Source organism: Platalea leucorodia (genome assembly GCF_965183815.1).
Source record: "Platalea leucorodia genome assembly, chromosome: 9".
In the NCBI taxonomy this organism is placed as follows: Eukaryota; Metazoa; Chordata; class Aves; order Pelecaniformes; family Threskiornithidae; genus Platalea; species Platalea leucorodia.
In genome coordinates this window covers 31,696,318-31,717,510 of record NC_138831.1, presented here as the reverse complement: position 1 = coordinate 31,717,510, position 21,193 = coordinate 31,696,318, and the positions used below count along the sequence as shown (strand labels likewise).

The following is a 21,193-nucleotide window of genomic DNA, read 5'->3' as shown; positions in this document are numbered from 1 at the left end:
AGTTTCACTAAGCATTACTGCGAACTACTGATCTACCAAAATGTATCACGAGCTACAGGCAACCTCCTGTAGAACAAGAACAAAAATATTATAAGGGAAGATCACTGTATAAAAAAAATTTCCTTCTGTTTCAAGTCTAGTGGAATAATTAGTTATACCTGCTTTATACAACACAAGAGGATGTTTTAATCATTTAGGGCGTAAAGTAAAAACAGTATTAGAAAACACACTCTGCAGATGCTTCTGTAAAAAGAGGACAAACTATCAGGTGAGTATCAGGAACAACTAAATTGACACAGCAGTGTTCTAGTGGTTCAGTTCAGTAGACTACACAACCAAAACAAGCATCTTCATTAATGCTTTTGATTAGGAAATACTTTAGCTCACAGATCTTCCTTAATGCTTGGATGAAAGGCTTCTTATTCTTCATAGAAGGAATCTACTTCATTTCTGTATTTCTCAAGCACGGCGAGCCGTTTTAACTTCATTGTCGGACCTTAAAAGAAGGATTTAGTCACAATAACAGAAATAGGAACAAAAATTCCTACTCAGGTTGAGCTTTGGTTCCTAAGATTTTCTATTGAAGAGCCTGTTTGGAAGAACATCTCCCACTCTGTAAGTGTAGATACCTGCTGAAAGTGAAAAGCAAGCGTGGTATGTAAGGTTGCCTCCACATAAGCACAAGGACTTCAAAGGGAGAGGGTGATGACTGACTTCTACTACTTCTTTCATTAAAAATAATTAAAAGGATTATGTTTTTGAAAGCTTTTAAAGAATTCCCAGTTTATTCAGAGAGTCTGGTAATGTGCTTGGAGCTCTGCTGTCAGGCTTTCACTGTCTTGCTTCTCTTTTTAAAATGAGAAATTTTCAGTATTGTTACTGGAAGTTATTCATACTGGAATTAACCAGAATTGATTTTTTAACTGCCCAAAGCCATCTGAAATTTAACTATAGAGCTGTACATGTAAATGAGCACAGATTGATACATATGTACACAGCAAAGTCTCCAATTTTTTTATTCTTTAACACACACACACACACACACACACACACTCTGCATAATGGTTTTTTCCTTTCCTTCTAGTGGCTGTACCCAGAATTTGGCATACAAAACTGTATTTGAATACTCTTAGATCAGCAGCCTCTTTACTGTGTGTATACCTCAATATAAATCAGTAAATCTTACCTAGTTCTCCCCCCGAAATGGAAAAATCTCTTGGCAGGACTATCCATTTTTGAATACAATGAACTCTGTTAGTAGCATTCATGTTGACTTTGTTGATTCCCTCCTGAATGGCCTGGTAGATCGCCTGGTCTCTTGTAGCTACAATCTCTGATACTTTAGTGGCTTTACTACCAGTCTTCTGGCAGAAGTCTCTAGCTTGCTCAGTGAGAATGTCAGTGGGATCAGACGTATCTGGGTCCAGCACGCTCTACAATATCAAGTGAAGGGAATCATCAAATGCTCACTCTTACAAGGCATTAAATGTTTCTCTGATCAGGTCCTCCCCAACTAGTAAGAATCAAGAAGGCTCAGCATCAACACCCAAACATCCTGTAAGCCTTAAAAAGCAGAAACACCTACAGATGATAGTGCTTTTCTTTCCACTTGGCTACCATATGCAAATATTTTTGGCTTATATGCACATGACATGAACAGACTTAAAATGTGTCAATGAATCAAGCAATAAAGTCCATCTATAGACCTTGAATTTCTACCATATTTTCCAAATTACTCCATTGTTACAGGGGAACGTTTAGCTCATAATTAAATTGAATTACTGTGGTGTAATGTAAACAGCTTGAGATAGAAGCATTCTTTGAAGTTAGACTTCTTAAATTAGTATTTCTATTATACCTGTAGATAGGGAGTATCAGTCGTAGAAGTAAACAACTTGAGAAAAACTCAACGGTCTTTGACTGGGTATGTACACAGAATATGAAGTGCAAATGTTTTAGAAAAAAGTGATTTCTCAATTGAAGCTTATACCACAGCAAAGCTATTAATTATTTTGTTCTACAGTCATCCTTCTATGTGTTACATGAACAAAACAAATGGCAGAGAAATGTTTCTGTTGGAAAGTTTCTGTTAGAAACTGGTTTTGCCCGTAACAGAAACATTTGTTGTCTCTGCTTGTCTGTGAGAATAAAAAGCTATTCTTGTGCTCCGTTACAGAGACTTCTCATTCTTTCAACATTTCTTAATTAAAAATTTTCATTTAAATAAAAAAAAGGTCTTATTATACGTATATAGGAGAAACAGCAGTAAACACGTAGATGTTTAGCAGATCATCTAATCATAAGAAGTTTAGACCATCAGGATTTGGTCTGTATTTGCTATATATTTTTTTTCCCACTAACGTCCTTCCTATCTAATTTTGGGTCTTTTTACAAACAGTTCAAAATTCTTCTGGTTTTGCTAGGTGTGGGTGTATAATTTCCCTGAAATCAATATTAAAACTGGTGTACCTTTAGGGTCAGCAACATTGACAAAAACTTCCTTTTATCTCCGATCACCATAGCATTACTAACAATTGGGAGTTCTTTTTTAACAGCATCTTCAATTGGAATTGGAGGCACGTTTTCACCTCCAGCTGTAATAATCAAATCTAGGCAAAAAAGAAACGCTATTAGTTGAATTCAAATAAATCCCGAAGATCAGGCTAATGTATGGATTGATGCACTTTTCTTATTCTGACATAAAGAATAAGAGATTTTTTTCAAAGATAATGTTTTCAAAGAGAACAAAGCCTATTAATTAATTATCTTCAAAATAAAAATGCTAATATTTTTCAAATATGTGCTCAAGTTCTCAGTTCTCCCTCAGTATAACATATTTGCTCCAGATTATTTTTACATAATCCAGAAACAGGTTAGTTATTCTCAAGGCACTGTTGCATAATCTAGAATTTTTCTGTGAGCAATCATCTTTTCCAAATTAGCATAGGATTCACTCTATTTTACTGTTGCTATCTCAACAAAAAGCAAGTTCATTGTTATCACAATTAAAACTAATTCTTAAAGCCACCAAGAGGGGTCAGACAAAAAACAAGTTACTACTGCAGGAAGGCTCCCTGAAAGCAATGTGGAAAGAAAGGAGAGAGGATTACAAGGAGGGAGAAGTCAAGATCCCAAGAGAGGAAGCCTGCCGTGGAAGTAGTGATTCCTGCCCTACTTTTGACATGAGGGGAATATAAAGACAGACTAGAATCTTAATATTTTTAAGGTCTGTAAACAATGGTAGAGATACTTTATTCTACCAATAAAGGAATGTACATTTTTATTTGAATACACTAATTCTGAAGTATAATACATATATTCATTAGAATTATTACAAATTTGAGTATTGTGTAAGTAACTTCCAACTCTTTGCTTTCATTACACTGGTGACTTCCCACTTTCCTCAAATAATAGTCTTTGCAGCATTTCAGAACGTGCTTCAACAAATAATGCAGGCAAATGGTATTCCAGTCCTTTGTGTAATAATGCAGCTGACTGTATGTATTAAGGATCGGGTTTGGTACCTGATTCTCTGTCAGGGGTAAACTTGAAGAATTTAGATGCAATCAAGAGAATATAGTGCCCTTTAAGCATTCACAGGTTTGGGCCCTACCATCTCTACTGCTCTGTAAGAACTATGATGCGAGATAACTTCCAATCTACACTCAACCTTCTGGTATGAAATAGGCATTGATCTCATAACTATAAAAGTTACTTGTCTCCCTAGTCAACACACATTTGAGGAAGCACAAGTACTGTTTATAGAATGAGAGACTTCTGTCAAACCACAGATACATACCAAAGTTAGTTGTGTATCCAAACTTGTCTAGGTCTATTTTTACCTTTCATTCCCCCCTCCTTTTGCCGTAGTCCTGTTTTTGCCTTAGAACCTCTACCAGTCTCTGTGGCCCTTAGTTTTTCGTTGTCTGACATGTCAGCTTTTTCCCAGCTGATCCAAACAACTCTAATAATTGTAACAACTTTTTCCACACCTCTACAAATACTCCCCCTGTACAGACTTCTCTAGCTACATCTTTGTGCTATGCAGCTAATGAGGTCTAAAACTCCTAAGACCCACAGAACCAAAGGAAGAAGTCCTGTTTCAGTCACCAGAAGAAAAGCTTCTTTACTACCTTCTATTAGATTTTACCTTATTTGGACTTGGATTTAAAATTTTAATGAAACTGGACAGACAGTTATTTTGTCCCAGATGGTGTACCTGTCCTGTAATTCAGAGTAATTGTTATTAATTCAGCAATCAAGGAAGATGTAAATGAAACACAAGTGTTATGACAGAATGAGACTAGGAGTTGCTAACTGCTACGCTAAAGGAAAATGAATCAGACAAGAAAGCAAGTTAAAATCAAGATAGCTGCATTTGGAGTAGATACTATTAATAGCCTGCACAAGTCCTGATCCCTAACAGGACACCATGTCACCCTATGACAAATTCACTCATCCATCTTATCTCCCTAGTGATTCATCATGTATTCTAAGGTGATAGTTCCTCAATTTTTAAATCTTCCTCAGTTACACCTTGACTGTGACCAATCCCACTCTCTGAATATGTATCATGAAAAAAAGCTTCCAAGTAAGCAAGTGACCAATCTTACTCATGTGAGACTTCAAGCTATGTACTGTAATAATACCTAGGTTTATTGCTTTAGCTTTAACTTTCCCTTCTGCTCTCAAGCTTCAATACTAGTCTCTGCAAGCACGTCACCTAAGGCATCAAAGGAACCTAGCTCTGACCTACAGCAACAACTTTTATGTAACAGAGGATTGTCTCTTGTCACTGTCTAAACATCCTAATGTGCAATTAAGACAATTTAGCAAGATTCAAAGGGAGACTGGACAGCTTAATGGATCACTAGAAGTGAAGAAGACACATTAAACCTGCATTATTATTTTATAGTACTAATTGTAATTAATACTGAATAAAGGTCTGGGAGATAAAAAGCCTCATTGTAGGAATTGAATCATGTCTACCCATTACAAACTAGAGGGAAAGCTTTCCTGAACAGGGCACACCATGGTTTCCTCACAGGAAAGTTTATTTTACCTTCCTATTAGGTCAATGCTGCTGGCATTAAAGGAAAGACACTTAATTAGATGGGCCACATCTGACATGTGACTGAACAGTGCTGAACCATTACCATAAACATGGAGCAAGATTTTGCTTATTACCTTTAATTCTTCCAGTGACATAGAGAAAGCCATCCTTGTCTAGTTTTCCTAAATCTCCAGAATGCAGCCACCCATCCTTATCAAAGGCTTCTTTTGTTTTGTCTTCCATATTTAAATAACCCATGAAAACAGTCCTTCCCCAGAAACAGATTTCTCCATTGCCTTCTGTATCTTCATCCACCAATTTCACCCTGCAGCCAGGTACTGGTTTACCACAGCTATTGGAGAAGAGCAGAAAAAAAACACACAGAGCACAGAAATATTAAACATAATACTGCTAAGACATCTAACACACCAAATCCCTGAACCTATCAAAATATTAGTGACTGTAAATAACACCCTGCTGTAACTGTTTGAAAGCTATGGAATATTAATTCACTAGGGCGGATATGTTAGGTTATCTAAGTGCTTTTTGGCTACCTATCTTGCTCTGTGCTTCCTGTGTTTTGTTTTTTTTTTTTTTCCCCTCTGCATCTTCAGGCCTAAAACCACTTTTGTATTTGAGGTCTTCCATTTGAAATCTATCCTACCCTGGGCCAGGGCTAGGATATACATCAGATTTAGTAACTGTGTTCTATAATGCTGCAGATCACTTTCAGTGCTCTTGGCGTGGCATGCTATGGAGGCAATGTGTTCAGCTTCTGACCTGGAAGTTATTTTGCCTCCCAAAGTCACAACAGAGTGGCAATGCATTGAGAAAAAATAAAATAAGTGGCAAGACCTTTGCTGAACTTGGCAAATACTCTTCTCACCGATATAATGAAACATACCATATTAAAAAAAAAAGTTACATTACCTGTGCTGCCTGTATATATAGGGCCCAGATAGGCAATGTGGGCCTGTGGTCTCACTCATCCCATAGGCCTCATACAGGGTGATGTTCAGACCCAAGAAGAAATACAGTGTTTCTGTATTGAGAGGAGCAGCACCAGAAAAGTGCTTCTGACAGGAAGAAAAACCCAGTGCATTGCGTATTTTTGCAAGCACCAAATAGTCTGCCAGCCTTGTCCAGAACTGCTTTAAATCACTGCTGAGTACAAAACACACAAGAGAAGGAGACGGTAAGTCAGCGCAACCTATGAAATTTCCAAAACAAAATCAAACACAAATTTTGTTTAGAGATGTATTTGCCATTTGGTTTTGGGTGTTGGCAGAAGTTACATCAGTAAGAACAGGTTACATATTTGTCCTTTTTTCATTTATTCAGTGTCTTTCATCGCTAGTGAACTCCAATTCGAGCTGTCTGAATACTGAAAATACACAAAGAATCTATAAAAATGTATTGTATAAAAAAAAGCTCTTGTATTTCTGATTCTTTATCAGTTAAATGTGTCTCTGAGAACCTATACCGCTAAAATCTGAAATTTGCAGGACCTATCTCAGAAGCTGAATAATCAGACAAGCAAAGCAGTATCACTACACGATCTTTTGGAATACCATTTTCTGTAATCAATTTCACACTTCATTGTGTCACGCTTTAAAGAACTTTGGAACAGGAAAGAATAGTGAATTAAGGTAATATTTTAATTTATACAACATTCTTTATCTGGGAAATCTTATAGAGAAAAACACCAATGCTATTCAGAACAGAGATAATGTACTTAGAGCTCAGAGAATTTGTGGGGGGTGTCCCTGAGTTTCTGTGTGGAGATGAGATGTTCTTACTCACATGGTGCATACCCCAAACTGTCCTGAGCCAGCCTGTCTGGGCTGTCCCCCAAAAACTTCGCCCTCTCATACACATCCTCCAAATGCATGCCCTTTTCTCACACCAGTAACTAGTACTTGCACGGTCACATGGTGCACTGCACCAGGGAACTCTCCCAGCTGAAAACTAACTGTTCAATTCACAGAGGACACAGAGTTGGAGGACTTGTTAGTGGGAGTATGTTCTCAGGGAGGATGGAGGGACACTTTTAACAGTCACCTGTGTTTAAGATCAGCGTACTGTAACTGATAACTACACCCGCCTTCTTGCATTATATTTGCTGTGTTGCCAGGCCAAATTTTACCCAATTATACTTCGTAGTTTATTACAAGCAAATAGCTACTTTCAAGTTGACAGAAATCTCACTCATTATAACACATACCTGCTTGAGCAGTTTAGGTTCCTGTCTAAGCTAAGTGACATAGCCCATGACAGGATTTTCTTCTTCATAAATCCTGACTGAGCAGAAGCATCCTTTAATTTCTCCATGATTTTCTCCCATACTCGAGGAACTCCCATGTGAGATGTTGGCTGCACTTCTTTTAGTGTGTTGATCAAGCTGCCCTGTTAAAATCGTTAACATCATTTCAAAACATTGCAAAAGGTCCACAGAAGCGATAAAGAGGCTTGGTGATGCAGTCTGCATCTCGCAATGCTAACATGTAGAACATCACTAAACATGTAGGATATAAAGAAGGACTGCTGAACCTACTTCAGTCAGACACACGCACTAACATGTGCCAGCTCTGACACATTGAGGGAGGTATGTATACAAGAAGGAAAACACACTGGTGGTTTAGTTCCTTCTGCCTCCCTTTCCTCCAAAAATTGCTTATACTTCTTTTGCTTTAGATGCATATTCTTCTGCCTTAATAGAAGCTTATGGATCTGGATTATGCATTTTAATTGGAGTCTAGAGCACTGGATCACAAGTCTAATGGATTTTATTTTTCCATAATTCTTAAAATAATGAACTCTCAATCTTCATCTTCTGCACCTCTTCAAAGACCATATTGTCTTCTTGAGATGTTTTCTAAGAGAAAGAAGTGCAAGCTTAGTTAGGTGCAATACAAGACAGATACCTTCAGAGCATCTGGCTCAGCAAAGTAAACTTGCTCTCCCCATTTGATTCCAGTCCACAGGTCATATATCTGCGCAGCTATATGGCTGAGTGGGAGATAACTGACTATAGACTCCTGTTGGACCTCTGCAGGTTGCATATCTCCTGCTCTGCTGCAATGTGCTGATGTCCAAGTTATCTGTTTAAATAAATAATAAAACACATTAGTTATGGTGGGTTTTTTTTCTTTTTTTCTTTTAACACAAACTGAGGATCCTCATGCTATGTTAATGTAACTATGAAGAATCTGTGCTCACAGAAATTGCTGAAGACATTTCAATCTTTGACAACACACCAGACTGTCAATTCCCTGGGGGACACTCAGTCAAAAGTATCAGCAATGAGCTCATTGTCTTGTATTGATCATCACCTGGCTAAGCACTAATGAGGAAGACAGCAGCTGTATTCTGCTCCTCTGGAAGCCTCTGGGATATTCACCACAGCAGTTCACAAGTGACACTCACACACGCACCCCGCCATGAGCAGCACTGCATGTGTGAATATTTTTGAAGATGTGCTGCTTGACTTCTTAGTGAAACTGTATGATGCTTCCCCCCTCACCTTCTTCCTAATTTCCACTTTATCTCAGAAGATGCAGCTGAAGAATGCTAAATACGCATATCTTCATTATCAGAATATAGCACATGGAAGACCCACAAATATATGCGGGGGGGGAGATACATGTGCACAGCAAAAAACCCCACCACAAAACAAAACAAAACCAAAACCCCAGCTCTTTCTCAGAGGAGTCTGTAATCTAAAAGGGGTAGGGCAGGACACAGAAATGAGATTATTCAAGATGGCAGGGAAGAGATATAAATCACATGCAATATCTGTTATCACAGTATGTTCCTGCCAGCTCCTTTTCTTTGTAATACATTAGAAGGTATGAATGTACATTTGGTCTAAGGAAATAGAGATTCTCAAGAGAGATTTTTAAGGAGCAGCATCCTGTCAGGCCAGGCCACTCCAAGTTTAGATGGCAGCACTGGACAAGTGGCTATGGGAGACTTACACAGTAGACAGAATGGGATGTCTTTGAGATGTGGCTGTCTTGATTGCTTATCCTCCTTATCCTTCAAGCCTCGCAGCACGCAGGCACACTTACAGCACATCTGTGTGGGTGCATATATGACTGACTCAGCATTGGTTTTGCACATGGACAGTAGCAAACATCTTTTGACTAAATAAGGCAGCGGCACAGTTACAGGCAAGGCATGTTTTCCACCACTCGTCAACATAAAAATAGTCTGTTTGTGATCAGCAGCCAGGAATAGTTTGGCAGCTAACATGGAAATGACACCAGACTCCTTTGAGATAGAAGTGCATAGGATTTGCAACGTCAGATCACTCTTTTTGTCTATCAAGTCCACTATGTTCTGCTTCCAGATACTACTGTACTGATTTCCCTACATTTGGGTGAATTGCATCTCACAGTGTGCATGTCTACAATAGTTACTGCATTATTTTAAGAGGAGAGGGCACAACTTAGACCAGCCGTTTCACAGATTGTCTGTGTGTTCAGAAAGGCTCCCTACCACTTTCCACTCCTGCTCAGTCACCTTAAAAAAACATTAAATATATAAAAACCCAGAACAACCACAGTCCAGATCTTAGCTAGCAGACCTCTGAGGAAAGTGAAACAACTTTGCTCTTCTCTATCACTGGAAAATTTTCTGTTCACAACAATGCAGTTAGGGCTATTGTAAGTACCAGGACTATGCACTAGAGTTGTATTATCCTCCAGTGACAGATGTAGAAACCCAAGTCTAGGAATACAATAACGCCAAAGTGAAAAAACCACACATCCATCCCCAATTTTAATAAAATTTGCAAAAGCAGTCTATCAGGCTGTTTTGATAGTGGCTCTCTGATGTATATGATTTGTTTGTTTTAAGATGACCTGTGACATCACCTGAGAGACTTTATGGCAATCTGTGAATTATATTTATGAAAATATGCATATCTCACAAAAAAACAGTGAATAAAAAATTTATATTCATAACAAACTGTTCAACCTTGTGAAGTGCTAGTTCGAATGGAGTTTCATTCTTTACCGTGCTTATACTTTACCAGAAACAGCCGACTGCATTTTGAATATTGCTTTGTAGTACAATAACCATGTTGCAAAAGCAGAAGGATTTCAAGGCTTTAGTGTGTACCAGTCATTTCAAAACACAGGAATAAATATCCTCATACTTTGCTATTGTTATGCTAAAGGAAGAGCCTAAAGTACATACATTGTCATGACTCAGCATGGCTCCTTTTGGCTTCCCAGTTGTTCCGGATGTGTATATTAGTACACAGCATTGATTTGGCTTTTGGGAGTTAATAATATCATCCAAAGTAGTATCAGATATGTCATCTCCCAACTCCAGAAACTCTTCCATCTAGAACATGTAACAGAAAATACAAGATATCAAATGGCTTCCTACAAGTGGGAAAGAAGCAGTACCTTATCAGTCTCAAAAATGGTAGAAAACTTCAATGCCTTGCTCTGAACATGTTTCCAAGGCAAGTTTCGCCAGGTCTTGCCTACATAAGTAGTATGATAAGACTAGCTTAGAACTTTATGGGCAAATTGCAAACAGACTATATAAAATTGTGCTGCCATGAGTCTTTTCAGTGTCTAAGAAGGGAATAGTAACACTATTCCTCCTCCAAGATGGATACTACGGACAAGTCATAGAGGCTAAAATTCTGTTACTATCTCACACTGTTAGAATGATTTTGAGTCTTAAAGGAATCTGGATGTACCGTTCTTAAGTAAGAGTACACTTGTGACATTCCACTGATAATTCCTTGTCCTCTATATAAATACAAATATAAATATAAAGCAATTGGATGAAAGCTTCCTTGCAAAAGCATCATCATCTAGATGTGTGAAAGTTTGCCCAAATTATCTGCTATTTTATAGCAAATAGAGCATATGATTCCGGTCACAACTTCCATTCAAATTTGACTCAACCTAAAATGAGCTAACCCTTTTATGATGCTGCATTTTTGTGCCGCACAAATCGGCCCAGAAGAACACCGAACCTGATCCTCTATGTTATATTGGCTGCTCCCAGATACTTCTATTGCATGCACCTGATATGCTGCTAAGTGTACCATTGATTTCAATGCTAGTTGAAAACTAGGATATAACAAAATTTTTTAAGAAAGTCAATAACCAAACTGTCAGTTTCCCATTGGAATCAGATGATTCATCCTGTGCTACAGAACTATGTTATTCAAATGGAAGATGCAGCACCTCCATTCTTCAATGATTTCCTGGAAACATATCTAGTACCACATAGCAGTGAAGGGGATGATGCGAAGGACAGCAGAGGTAAAAAATGAGAGTCTGTGCTTGAGAGGGAGTTCATTGTTTTCTTCAGACCTCTGCCATTGCCAGTGTGCTACTAAGGTTACAATAGTTAACCTCTGGCACCTAGACTTCCTTTTCTTGAGTGGCAAGGCTGTCCTAAGGATTCTTCTAATTACCAATCATCAGTTTTATACTTTCTTCAAACAAACCACAACTGTGAAAAAGAGAGGCAGTACAATGCACAGCTCTGTAGCAAGTAGAATATTTGTCACATCCTATCCCTTTCCACAGAATGTGGCTGCGTCAATCTCCCTAGCTCCTGGAAAGTCTGGAGGTGTCAAGGATGTAATTGTTTCTATGTGACTTAGCAGTCATTCCTGTTTTCCTGACCTTACTGTCTTCTCATACTAGAATGCATTAATCACTGTGAATCTGTTGCCTAGGCTTTGTTTACTGAACAGTACCTGCAACAGACAGTGTTTCCATTCCACATAGTGTGAAAGGTACAAACAAACAGTCACACACACTACTGACTTTGCATTTGCCTTCTGGAAACATGCACTGATCAGTGAACTAGGGCTCTGCCCTTATGCAGCAATTGCTCATTACACATTACCTGTCAACTTGCAACACAAATCCCTTTTATCAAATGCCACATGGTTTGGGTGGTTTGCTTCACATCAAGTCTAATAAACAATTATTTCTGCCTTTGGTGATTTGATGTCTGATTTTTCCTTTAGATGACTAACTATGGCAACTGTCAGACACTCTCACAGCTACCTTTCTCCATTGAGAAAAGGTGTCCAATATGACACCTGAACAGGGGTGTTTTCAAATATATCAATTCTCAGGCATTTAGGTTTCAGCAACTGAATGTTGTTCCAGAATTAATTGCTAGCACCTACTCCTTTTACTAAGAAATACAAATAGTAAGATCATCTCTGTACTAATTTTTTTTATTGTATTGAGATGCAAGGCATACTCTATACCAGCATGTACAGTATTGTAACAGTAACTGTTTACTATTAACAGTTATATGCTATTCAACATAGCAAAAGAAGATATGATTAAAACAAGTTCAGAAGAGTTTCTTTTGTGTACCTAGTAACCCTCTCAGATTATCGAAATCGTAAATATTTTAAAATATTTCTACACTGTTCACTCTTCATTAATATCTTTTTTCCCCAGTTGAAGATTTTCAGCCCAGAATCTGACAATCTGTAGTCCACTTAAAATGCCGATTTTTCTATCACTACTTAACTATTTTCAATTATATTTTCAAAATATATTGGAATAACATGTTTACAAAAATCTGTTCTGCTTGAAGTCCTCATATTTCTTAAATTAAAGGCTGGACTTCTACCACTCAGAAATTTCTGATCCTGGCTTTGTCCTTTTTTCTGCTTTATTTTTACCATGTGATACGAAGATTCCACATATACTAAGAAAATGTGCTCCTCTGTGTAGTCCATAGTTACTTCTCTTCACGTGTTGCCTAACCACCAGAAACATTTGGTGCAAACAAAATGCAACTATCATCTGTAGAAGTACAAGCATTTTCATGTTCTTGGATTCAGTGTAACTAACCACAATTCAGTTTCCACTAGCACCAGTGGGCAACTTTTATTTTTAACAGTTTGAGAGTACACATTTCCACCTGAAACCTATTAACCTTTTGTTAATCCAGTCAAGTAAAAAGCCAGGAAGACACAAGACAGACAGTTAAGCAAGGTAGCTCTAATTTTAAATGTCAAGTATAAAACATGAAGTTACAGGTAAATTAAAAGCTGATGAAGCTTTTGAATGTGTTTGCTGGAACACAGCAATGCATTCTAAATGGTAAACATTCCACAGATTAAACATAGTAGAAATTAATCAAATAAATAATACCCCATGAATTATAACTCTGTTCTAGCATTCACATACCGTATACAAATTTGGCTGTCTCTCTGGAATGGAGTCCTTATATAGCACAACAGCTTTCAAGTGTGGCAAGCGATTCCAGATCTGTTGGATTTTTTAAAACAAATTTATTATTTATTATTCATATCTTGTGTAGTTTTTTTTTTTTCCACTAAAATACTGCCAAAACCGTAATGGCTTGACAGTCACAAGAAACCTCCTGTTTCCCTCCGTCCTCAAATAGTCTCCCCTAAACTCACAACCAACTAGCTCAACAAGAAGTGGGGCGGGGGGGAAGGAAAAAAGGAGACGCTACGCAGCCTGCTCTAGAAAATCTTTTTTCAGTCAAAAGATTTAAAAAAAAAACCAAAACCAAAACAAAACATCAGAAATGGCTCCTCAGCATCCTTTCTCATAATGCAAAGGGCACATCAAGGAACAGTCTAGGTCAAGCTAGAAATTGACCCTAGCTGCTCTGGTTACCAGCAAAGATAGAGGAAGTCCCTCAGCAAAAACTGTTGTTAAACTGCTAAAAAAACATTCCACCTGCTTAAAAAAGGAAAGGAAGCTACATGCACATTTTAAGGATAAATAAAAATATAAAGCTGCAGGCTTACAGGCAGACAGCAATGGCTGTTGCTTTCAGTAGCTCTTTCTCTGCTTTGCATGGCCTGCAGAGAGCGTTCATTTCACTGAACCTCGTGGGACCCAGTGCCTCAGATGCCTTTGAATTAATCACATTCTGAACTGACTTGATCAATCTGCGCTAATACAAAAGCAGTGGCTTGACGGCAGCCATTATGTATATATTATTAGAAGGATAAAAGTTGAAATGTTATGTTATTATTTCAGTCTTGGGTTCTTCCAGAAAAAAGAAGTTTCAAAAAACCCTCATCTGGATAAAGCAGTGTTGGCCAGAGCTGTCTTTTCTTTTTCTAGATAGAAATGTGTAGGAATCAAATCCCTTGAGTTCTTCAATTTTTATTCTCCTCTCCACGTTCATGACAGCATAGTCTGGTATTTAGTCAATGACACTGCAAGAAGGCTTGTCTTGATTGTATGTTTTTCCAGAATACTTATAAAAATCTCTCTTCCTCCAAATCAAATATAAAACAAAACTACAAAACACAAAGCAATTAATGTATAACTTTTATGAAATACACTGGAAAAAAATCCACTGATATTTTCTCTCTGGCAGGTACATGTTTTTGGCAGAAAACTCCATCGCGGAGGGTCCCCCTGCTTCAGCAAACAATGCAATTTGGTGCAAGATGGATGACTGACTTCCAGCCACAGGCCTCCCTCAACATCTTACTGACAGACAAGCCCTTCCCAGGGAGCTGCCCTGTGCTCCTGTGCTCCTCCCCCAAGTCATGCAACAGGGATCTTTCCGTCAAGTTGGTCTTTCAATCTGGCACCCTTGCAGAAACCCACTCAAAGCTGCCAAAGAGTTTTGTCAAAATTGTGACTGTTCACTTAAAGAGCCACCTCCTTTCTCACTAAAGGCTCTCTCCTATCAACCATCATGCTATCAAAGTGCAGTAAACTCAACAGCCTTAATGGTTAATAGTAGAAGCAGGAAAAGATGACATTTTGGAAAGAGGAAATTCTAAACACTAACATCCTTAATATTCAAATGGAAGGCCTTTACAAACTCACATCATCCTAATCTCTTCCATTCAAGTGGTCTGTGCTTTTCCAAACAGAATCAAGTGGTGACATTATAAACACGGGATCAAAACATGGGGTTTTTTGTGGGTAAGTTTGCAGTGAACCAGCCAGCAAGCGCTCTGCTGGAAAGAATCAGCACCGCTTAGACATGAGCCACAGACACTATACAGAACAGAGCTGCAAGTTACGCAATAGCTGAAACACCAGATACCACGTTTCCGAGTAAGAACACTCCCATGAAAGGTTTCATGATACAGATAGTGAATATGGTATTTGGGACCAATACAGCACCGAGAAATGGGAAAATTATGGCTTTTAAGTAACCATTCAGCCACCTTGTACCTGCATTATCTTGTCCAATTGTTTCTGATTCTCCACAACCATGATATTGGTTTTGCTGTCATAAGCAATGTAGTGACAGGCCTCTGGAGAATTGGTTGTATATATTCCTGTGACAATTCCTCTGTATCAAAAATGTATATATATATAAGAACATGTATTTATATACATACACACACATATACATGCACTTAGTATCAAAAAAGAGAATAATAATCAAAGATCAGATGAAAGCTGAAAGAGTATGAAGATGTGGAAGTAAACAGCAGCACAGCTGCCATGTTTGTTTCAAGTATTCAGATATACATGAATATCTCCGATATATGCGCATTGCAAAAACTAATCTCTGTATTCAGTAGAAGATGCCATAGGCTAGGATTCAGCATTTTAACCCACTTGAGGCTACATGACAGTTAGCTCAGGAAGTGGTAAAAAACACACTTATGTCCTCATTCTGTTCAAGCTGCACGCAGATATCAATTTGAATTTCACTGACACAGAAACAGCTTAAGAGGTAAAATCCAAATTGTATAAACAGGTATCAGGACAGAAGGAATTAGGCTAGTTAGTGTTTATCTGTCACTTCATCTACTTGAATGTATCTTGCTGTAGACAAATATCATTAATATAAAACCAGGAGTCTCATCTGTTTCCCACATCTTCCAGTGATAAGATACTGTACAATAGCTTCTGCGTGACTGTCACAGTTAAGCCCATAGCAAACAGGATCAATTTATGACTGTCTGGACTATTTCAGATATACAGAAAGCTATGAGACTCCAGTAGGTCACTGAACATGCTTACCAGGTGCAGCACAACTTCCAAGATATGACACCAAATACTGATTTGCTGCATTTCCAGACTGAGCAAAGCAGAAATCCCCAAATCCCCCGAAAAACCAAACCAAAAAAATCTTACCCAGCAAAAACAGCTCCAACAGCTGAGATGAACCATTCTGGAGAATTAAATCCAAGGATTGCTACGCTGTGGAATCGTTCAAGACCAAGCTTAAAAATAATAAGCATAAGGTTATATAATATAGGCACACTGTTGAGAAGCATAGAGCATGAAACATACATACAAATATAAACCATGGGAAGTATTTGTTATTTTGATATTCACAAGACATGTCCATGCACATCTCTGTTGATATCCATAGCAAAACCAGTATTTATCAGCAATTAACATGATCTAAACTTTCCACTGCCTTCTCCTGTCTGGTTGAGCTCTGCTGTCCAGAAGGGCCCGAAAAACAGAACTTTTCAATATGAACAAGACATAATGAGTACTAATCTTACCTATGTTTAGGATGTTTTAAAATTTGTCTTTATCTCACCAAATTCATGACAGTGCTGCTTTCACCTATTTTTTTTTTTTTAATCTTAAGGCCTTAATGCTGAGCTTTGTACCCATGCCCCAGTGAGACAGTGTAATACAGCAGCTCTTCACTTGCAGTCAAGTTCCCTTGACAGCAGTGTTCTCTCTTTGACCAAAACCAATTTTCATCATTATTATTTCAATAAAGAATATGACTGTTGATCTTCAATTAATGGGAAAAGCCTCTTATACCCTTTTTGGGTTTTTTTTGTTGTTTGGGGGTTTTGTTTGTTTGTTTTGTTTTGTTTTTTAAGGAGACAAAGGGAGAAAAAGGAATTGGTTTTGTTTCCTGTACCTACCTTCAAGAAGCTCTTGGCTGCTTTCCTGGATAGGCAATAATACTCTGAAAAAGTTATCTTCTCCCACTTTCCATTCTTTTTGCTGGCCAAAGCATTAAGGGATCCATATTTTTCTAGGCTCTCCTTGAACATCTGATGAACTGTTATGGGAGTCTGTGGACATGAGTTATCTATTCTCAGTCTGACTCTGCCATCAGCAAAGGATGTCCACAGAGACTCTGGAAAGTAAAGCATTATCATCAAAGGATTCTGTAATTGAAAAATGCTGTGTGACTGTGTACCAAAAGACAAGAGGACTGAATAAAGACTGCAGGACTAAGCGCAACTCTGGCACTTCCCACCTTTTGAGAGAAGGGCTTTCCAATTTTATAACTATCAAATATGCCATGTAGAAAGAGAAAGAAATCTTTATTTCTTACACTTTTTTCTGTGTCTTGAATGGAAGTGCCACCATGCAGAATTATGCTGATCTTCTGTGTGTTACAGGCACACCATCAATTCCAGAAGAATCTGTTTGCCCATGCTCAGCCCTGCACAACCCACTATCGCTTGAGCTAATGGAGTAGCTGGTGAATCAGAAGGCTACAGAGATCTGAAAGATCTGAAAGATCTGAAACCTCTGTCCCTGTTTGGCCTGCAAGCTCCTTTTGCTCGTCATAGCTCCTTCCTCCCTCCCTCCTTCCCCTCCAGCTATTCTCCTTCATCCTGCTCCTGTTCCCCACTGCTCCCTGCAGTTTTTTTCCTTGGTCATCTGCCCTGTGTTCTAGTACGTAAAGCCACCCCACTCACTCCTGTCTTGCCCTATTTCCACGTCATCTTTCACCTTCTTCTGTTCTTGCCTTCCTCACCCTGTCTTTCTACCGTCCACTTTTTTCCCCCCTGTATTTTTCCTCCCCTTCCTTGACAGGACACAGACACAGCACCAACTAATGTCACTTGGCTCTCACCACTGGTGCCAAGGACTGGGGCAGTCCCTGGCATTCACAAAAAATGACTGTCTCAAATATTCTACTTGGCTTTTGCAAACTCAACAAGACACAGGATGAGTATAAACACACTCCTTAGAGAATCCAGGGGTTACTAAGTTGGCAAAATTTAGATGAATTCTCACAAGGAAGACAAAAAACCACTTATGACTCCCCTATCAAATAGTTAGTTCCCATACTTCTGAACAAAATAGTACAACAACATTTTAAGACCAACATTTCTTCCTTAGATTTACTTTCATAAATGAAGAAATATTTTTAGCATAAACATAAAAAAAATATATATATTCTACAGAGAGTGGGTGGAAAATTTCAGACCAAACAGCTCAGGTTTGTCACAATTAAGAGTAACAGAAAATACAACTTTTTGAAGTTTTTGATACAAGTTAATAAGCATGATTGGTTTTTATTACACTTACGGAAAGCAAAAACTCTAAAGAAAACACAGCTAGTATCTATGCTGTTTCCTGGTACCTCAGTTGCTGAAAAAAGCAGTTCTGGAGTGTTCAAAAGTACAACATGCTTTACATCCCTCTTAAATGCTATTCCCATAGTTGCTTCACAGAGGGCCTGGAAACGAAAATGCTTCTGAGCATTTCTGGCAATACACAAACACATCAACCATAGCTGGATCCACATGAGCGCTTTATAACACACTTGCAGCTTCCCTCAAGTCAGGCTTGCAATCTGCGCAGACAACCAGAGGCACAGCAAGCTATTGTAAGCTCACCAACATACATTTAAAAAAACAAAAACAAAAAACCAAAAAAACCCCAACACAAAAAACACAACAAAAAACCAAACACACAACCAAAACACAAAACCAACTTTCTCTTGCAGCAAAAGCAGTTTCTTTACTTAGCTGTGTAGAAAAGCTCATTCATAACCAGCTAATAAAGTACAAGTACTAAACTGAAAAATACCAAAACCAGTCTAGTTTGCTGCCAGTATTCCGTGAAACTATTTCTGAAGGTTTCACTGCCCCATGCTATATCCTAGCATGTGCAGAGCATTTGGGGGGGGGTGGGGGGGTGGAATCACCTTTCTACCCTGTCCCAGGTAAAGAGACAAAAACCCTGGTGCAGAAAGTGAACTGAGCAGTCAAAGGTGTGATGTGTTTCAATCCAGGATTAATTTTCCTGACTCACATTATGTTCCATTCATTTTCCTGACTCACAGTCTTGCATTTGTTCTCTTGACAAGCAGAAAGTAATGATGACAGCAATAAATACAAATAAAGCTGCTTAATCTCCATGTACCTTAATTTTCTCAGGTGTAAATCGCATATAATGATTTTCAAAACATAGGTGTGGAGCTTTGCTTAGGTCAGTGGAAGAAGGGCATCATAAATCCAGACAGTTTAGAAAATAAGTAGCTATGACGGATTCTAGTTAATAGACAGACAGACTTTATCAAAGAGTAAACAGTGGCACCCAACAAATATTTTATGAGTAGAGAAGGCAAAGCAGGTATTTCTGCACTTAACCTCAATCCTGGTGTGAAAAGGATGACAGATAAGACCTGTCAAAGACAAAAGCTAGCGTTAATCCAAATGCTTATTTTCTTCAGGGACACACTAAAGCCCAGATGAAAAACTCTGTATGATGTTCTGGCTTCTAAACCAACAAAGATAGAAGGGATTTCAGGTGTGGTTGGGTACAGGCGGGTGACTGCTCAGTTGAAAACCAAATTGTACCATACAGAGCTGAAATACAACATTCTAGTCTGTGTATTATAAAAAGCGCTCTTGAATAGAGCGTATCTCTCTTCAAGGGAACTGAAAATATTAGCAACATTCCTATAATAACATTACAAAAGTTGCATAATTACTACCTTTTCACTGCAGACGTAGATAACAGAATAGTTTCCAGAGAGAAGAGTGAAAGTCAATCAAATCATTGCAATATCTATACACAGAAACCAAAAATATACTTTGAAACTGTGTCTCCTTTTGCTTTTCCTTGTGCATTTTTGTCAAAAAGGCATCTTTTATTCATACCAAAGACGAAGAACAGAATCAGTCTCACAGAGACTCAGTGAATCACCTTAATAATACACGATATATATAGCAAAGGAATATAAACTTGAACACCCATTCAGTGTCTGTTCTTGCATGTATTTGCAGGTAGAACTTAAATCTAAAAACAGTTCCTAAATTTAGATAATAAGCCAAATAATTCTAAAGATCAAACTATTCTGTCCCATAGAATTTGTAAAAACAGCAGAACGTGAACAATATATTCTGCTGTCAGTTTGTAGAGGGATTTTGAGCACAGGGCTCGTTCTTCTCAGAAAGAGCCTGGGAAGGAATGCCTGGGTAAATACTGAGTGAATCGATTATAAACTTTGGGAAAAGCAAAATAGGTGCTCTGCCTCGCTAGCATCTGAAAGTTAAACTGCAATGTCCAGGCTGGAAATTAACTCAGCGCCTCCTGAAACCAAAGTAGAAATGAGAACAAAGATCCTTTAAATACCCTATTAGTGTTGGCACATTATACACCCATAGGTTTACAGAGAGCATAAGAAAAAATGAAACAGCATTCCAGCTCAAAGTACTTAAGGCCACTGAAAGTTCCCTATATGCAAAGAGGAATATTTGTTCCTTTCCTCTTTCTTCCAGTAGCTCCTGCTACCTGCATTACACTTTGTACCCAAAACGCTTTTTCATTCACTAATATGTGACGTTGGCTCATGTCCTCCATATGAATTCACTGAAGGTCAGCGCTGGTGAGAAAAGATTTGCTCCTAAAGAAGACTATTTTGTCAGATAAAACAAGAAACGACAGAGGTTTTATTCAGATAAGTAGTCTTGACTGCCACTCCTTGAGCCTCTTCAAGTGGTTTTTTTCCCCCATGTCATTCTCCTCCAAAGATTCACTGTCTTTAATGCTGAAGGAAGAGATGGTTCAGAGTAGTCTTATACATACAGCATGTAACGGGATGACTATACTGCAGTTTGTCTTAGGAATTGCTCTAAAGACAGCTAATCTAAATATTTTGGATTTTAGGTGTGCAGTTTTCCCACTAAAGTGTAAGTTTTCAAGAAGAAACCCTACAGAAGAAAAAAAAAATACTTAAAAACTTTGTTTACCACTTAAAAAACACTTTGAAAGTTTTCAACTGATCTTTTACAACACATTCCTAGACTTGTGTACCATTTACATGTGAATACTGATTTATAAAACTAAATTTATTATTCAAGTATTTTCTACCAAGTCTGAAATAATACACAACATAAACACATTACAATTTTTGTATTTTTATCATCCAATTGTTACTCCTTTCCACCATGTA

The 21,193-nt window shown here is 38.1% G+C and overlaps 1 protein-coding gene across 2 annotated transcripts in view; it reads right to left on the bottom strand.

Annotated features, from left to right (window-relative positions):
* Nucleotides 1-139: 139 nt before the first annotated feature.
* Nucleotides 140-21,193, bottom strand: part of ACSBG1 (acyl-CoA synthetase bubblegum family member 1) — a 42,885-nt gene continuing 21,831 nt past the window's right edge. The window contains exons 3-14 of one of the 2 annotated variants that reach the window (XM_082322081.1): nucleotides 16,914-17,131; nucleotides 16,156-16,244; nucleotides 15,241-15,361; nucleotides 13,252-13,332; nucleotides 10,256-10,405; nucleotides 7,978-8,154; nucleotides 7,278-7,459; nucleotides 5,984-6,217; nucleotides 5,188-5,405; nucleotides 2,470-2,609; nucleotides 1,187-1,433; nucleotides 140-496 (exon numbers count right to left, since the gene is read on the bottom strand). In XM_082322081.1, the coding sequence (XP_082178207.1) occupies nucleotides 420-496; nucleotides 1,187-1,433; nucleotides 2,470-2,609; nucleotides 5,188-5,405; nucleotides 5,984-6,217; nucleotides 7,278-7,459; nucleotides 7,978-8,154; nucleotides 10,256-10,405; nucleotides 13,252-13,332; nucleotides 15,241-15,361; nucleotides 16,156-16,244; nucleotides 16,914-17,131 (1,934 nt within the window). In that variant the 3' untranslated portion in view covers nucleotides 140-419. The remainder of the gene's footprint in view (nucleotides 497-1,186; nucleotides 1,434-2,469; nucleotides 2,610-5,187; nucleotides 5,406-5,983; nucleotides 6,218-7,277; nucleotides 7,460-7,977; nucleotides 8,155-10,255; nucleotides 10,406-13,251; nucleotides 13,333-15,240; nucleotides 15,362-16,155; nucleotides 16,245-16,913; nucleotides 17,132-21,193) is intronic. The other variant, XM_082322082.1, reaches the window with a different exon arrangement.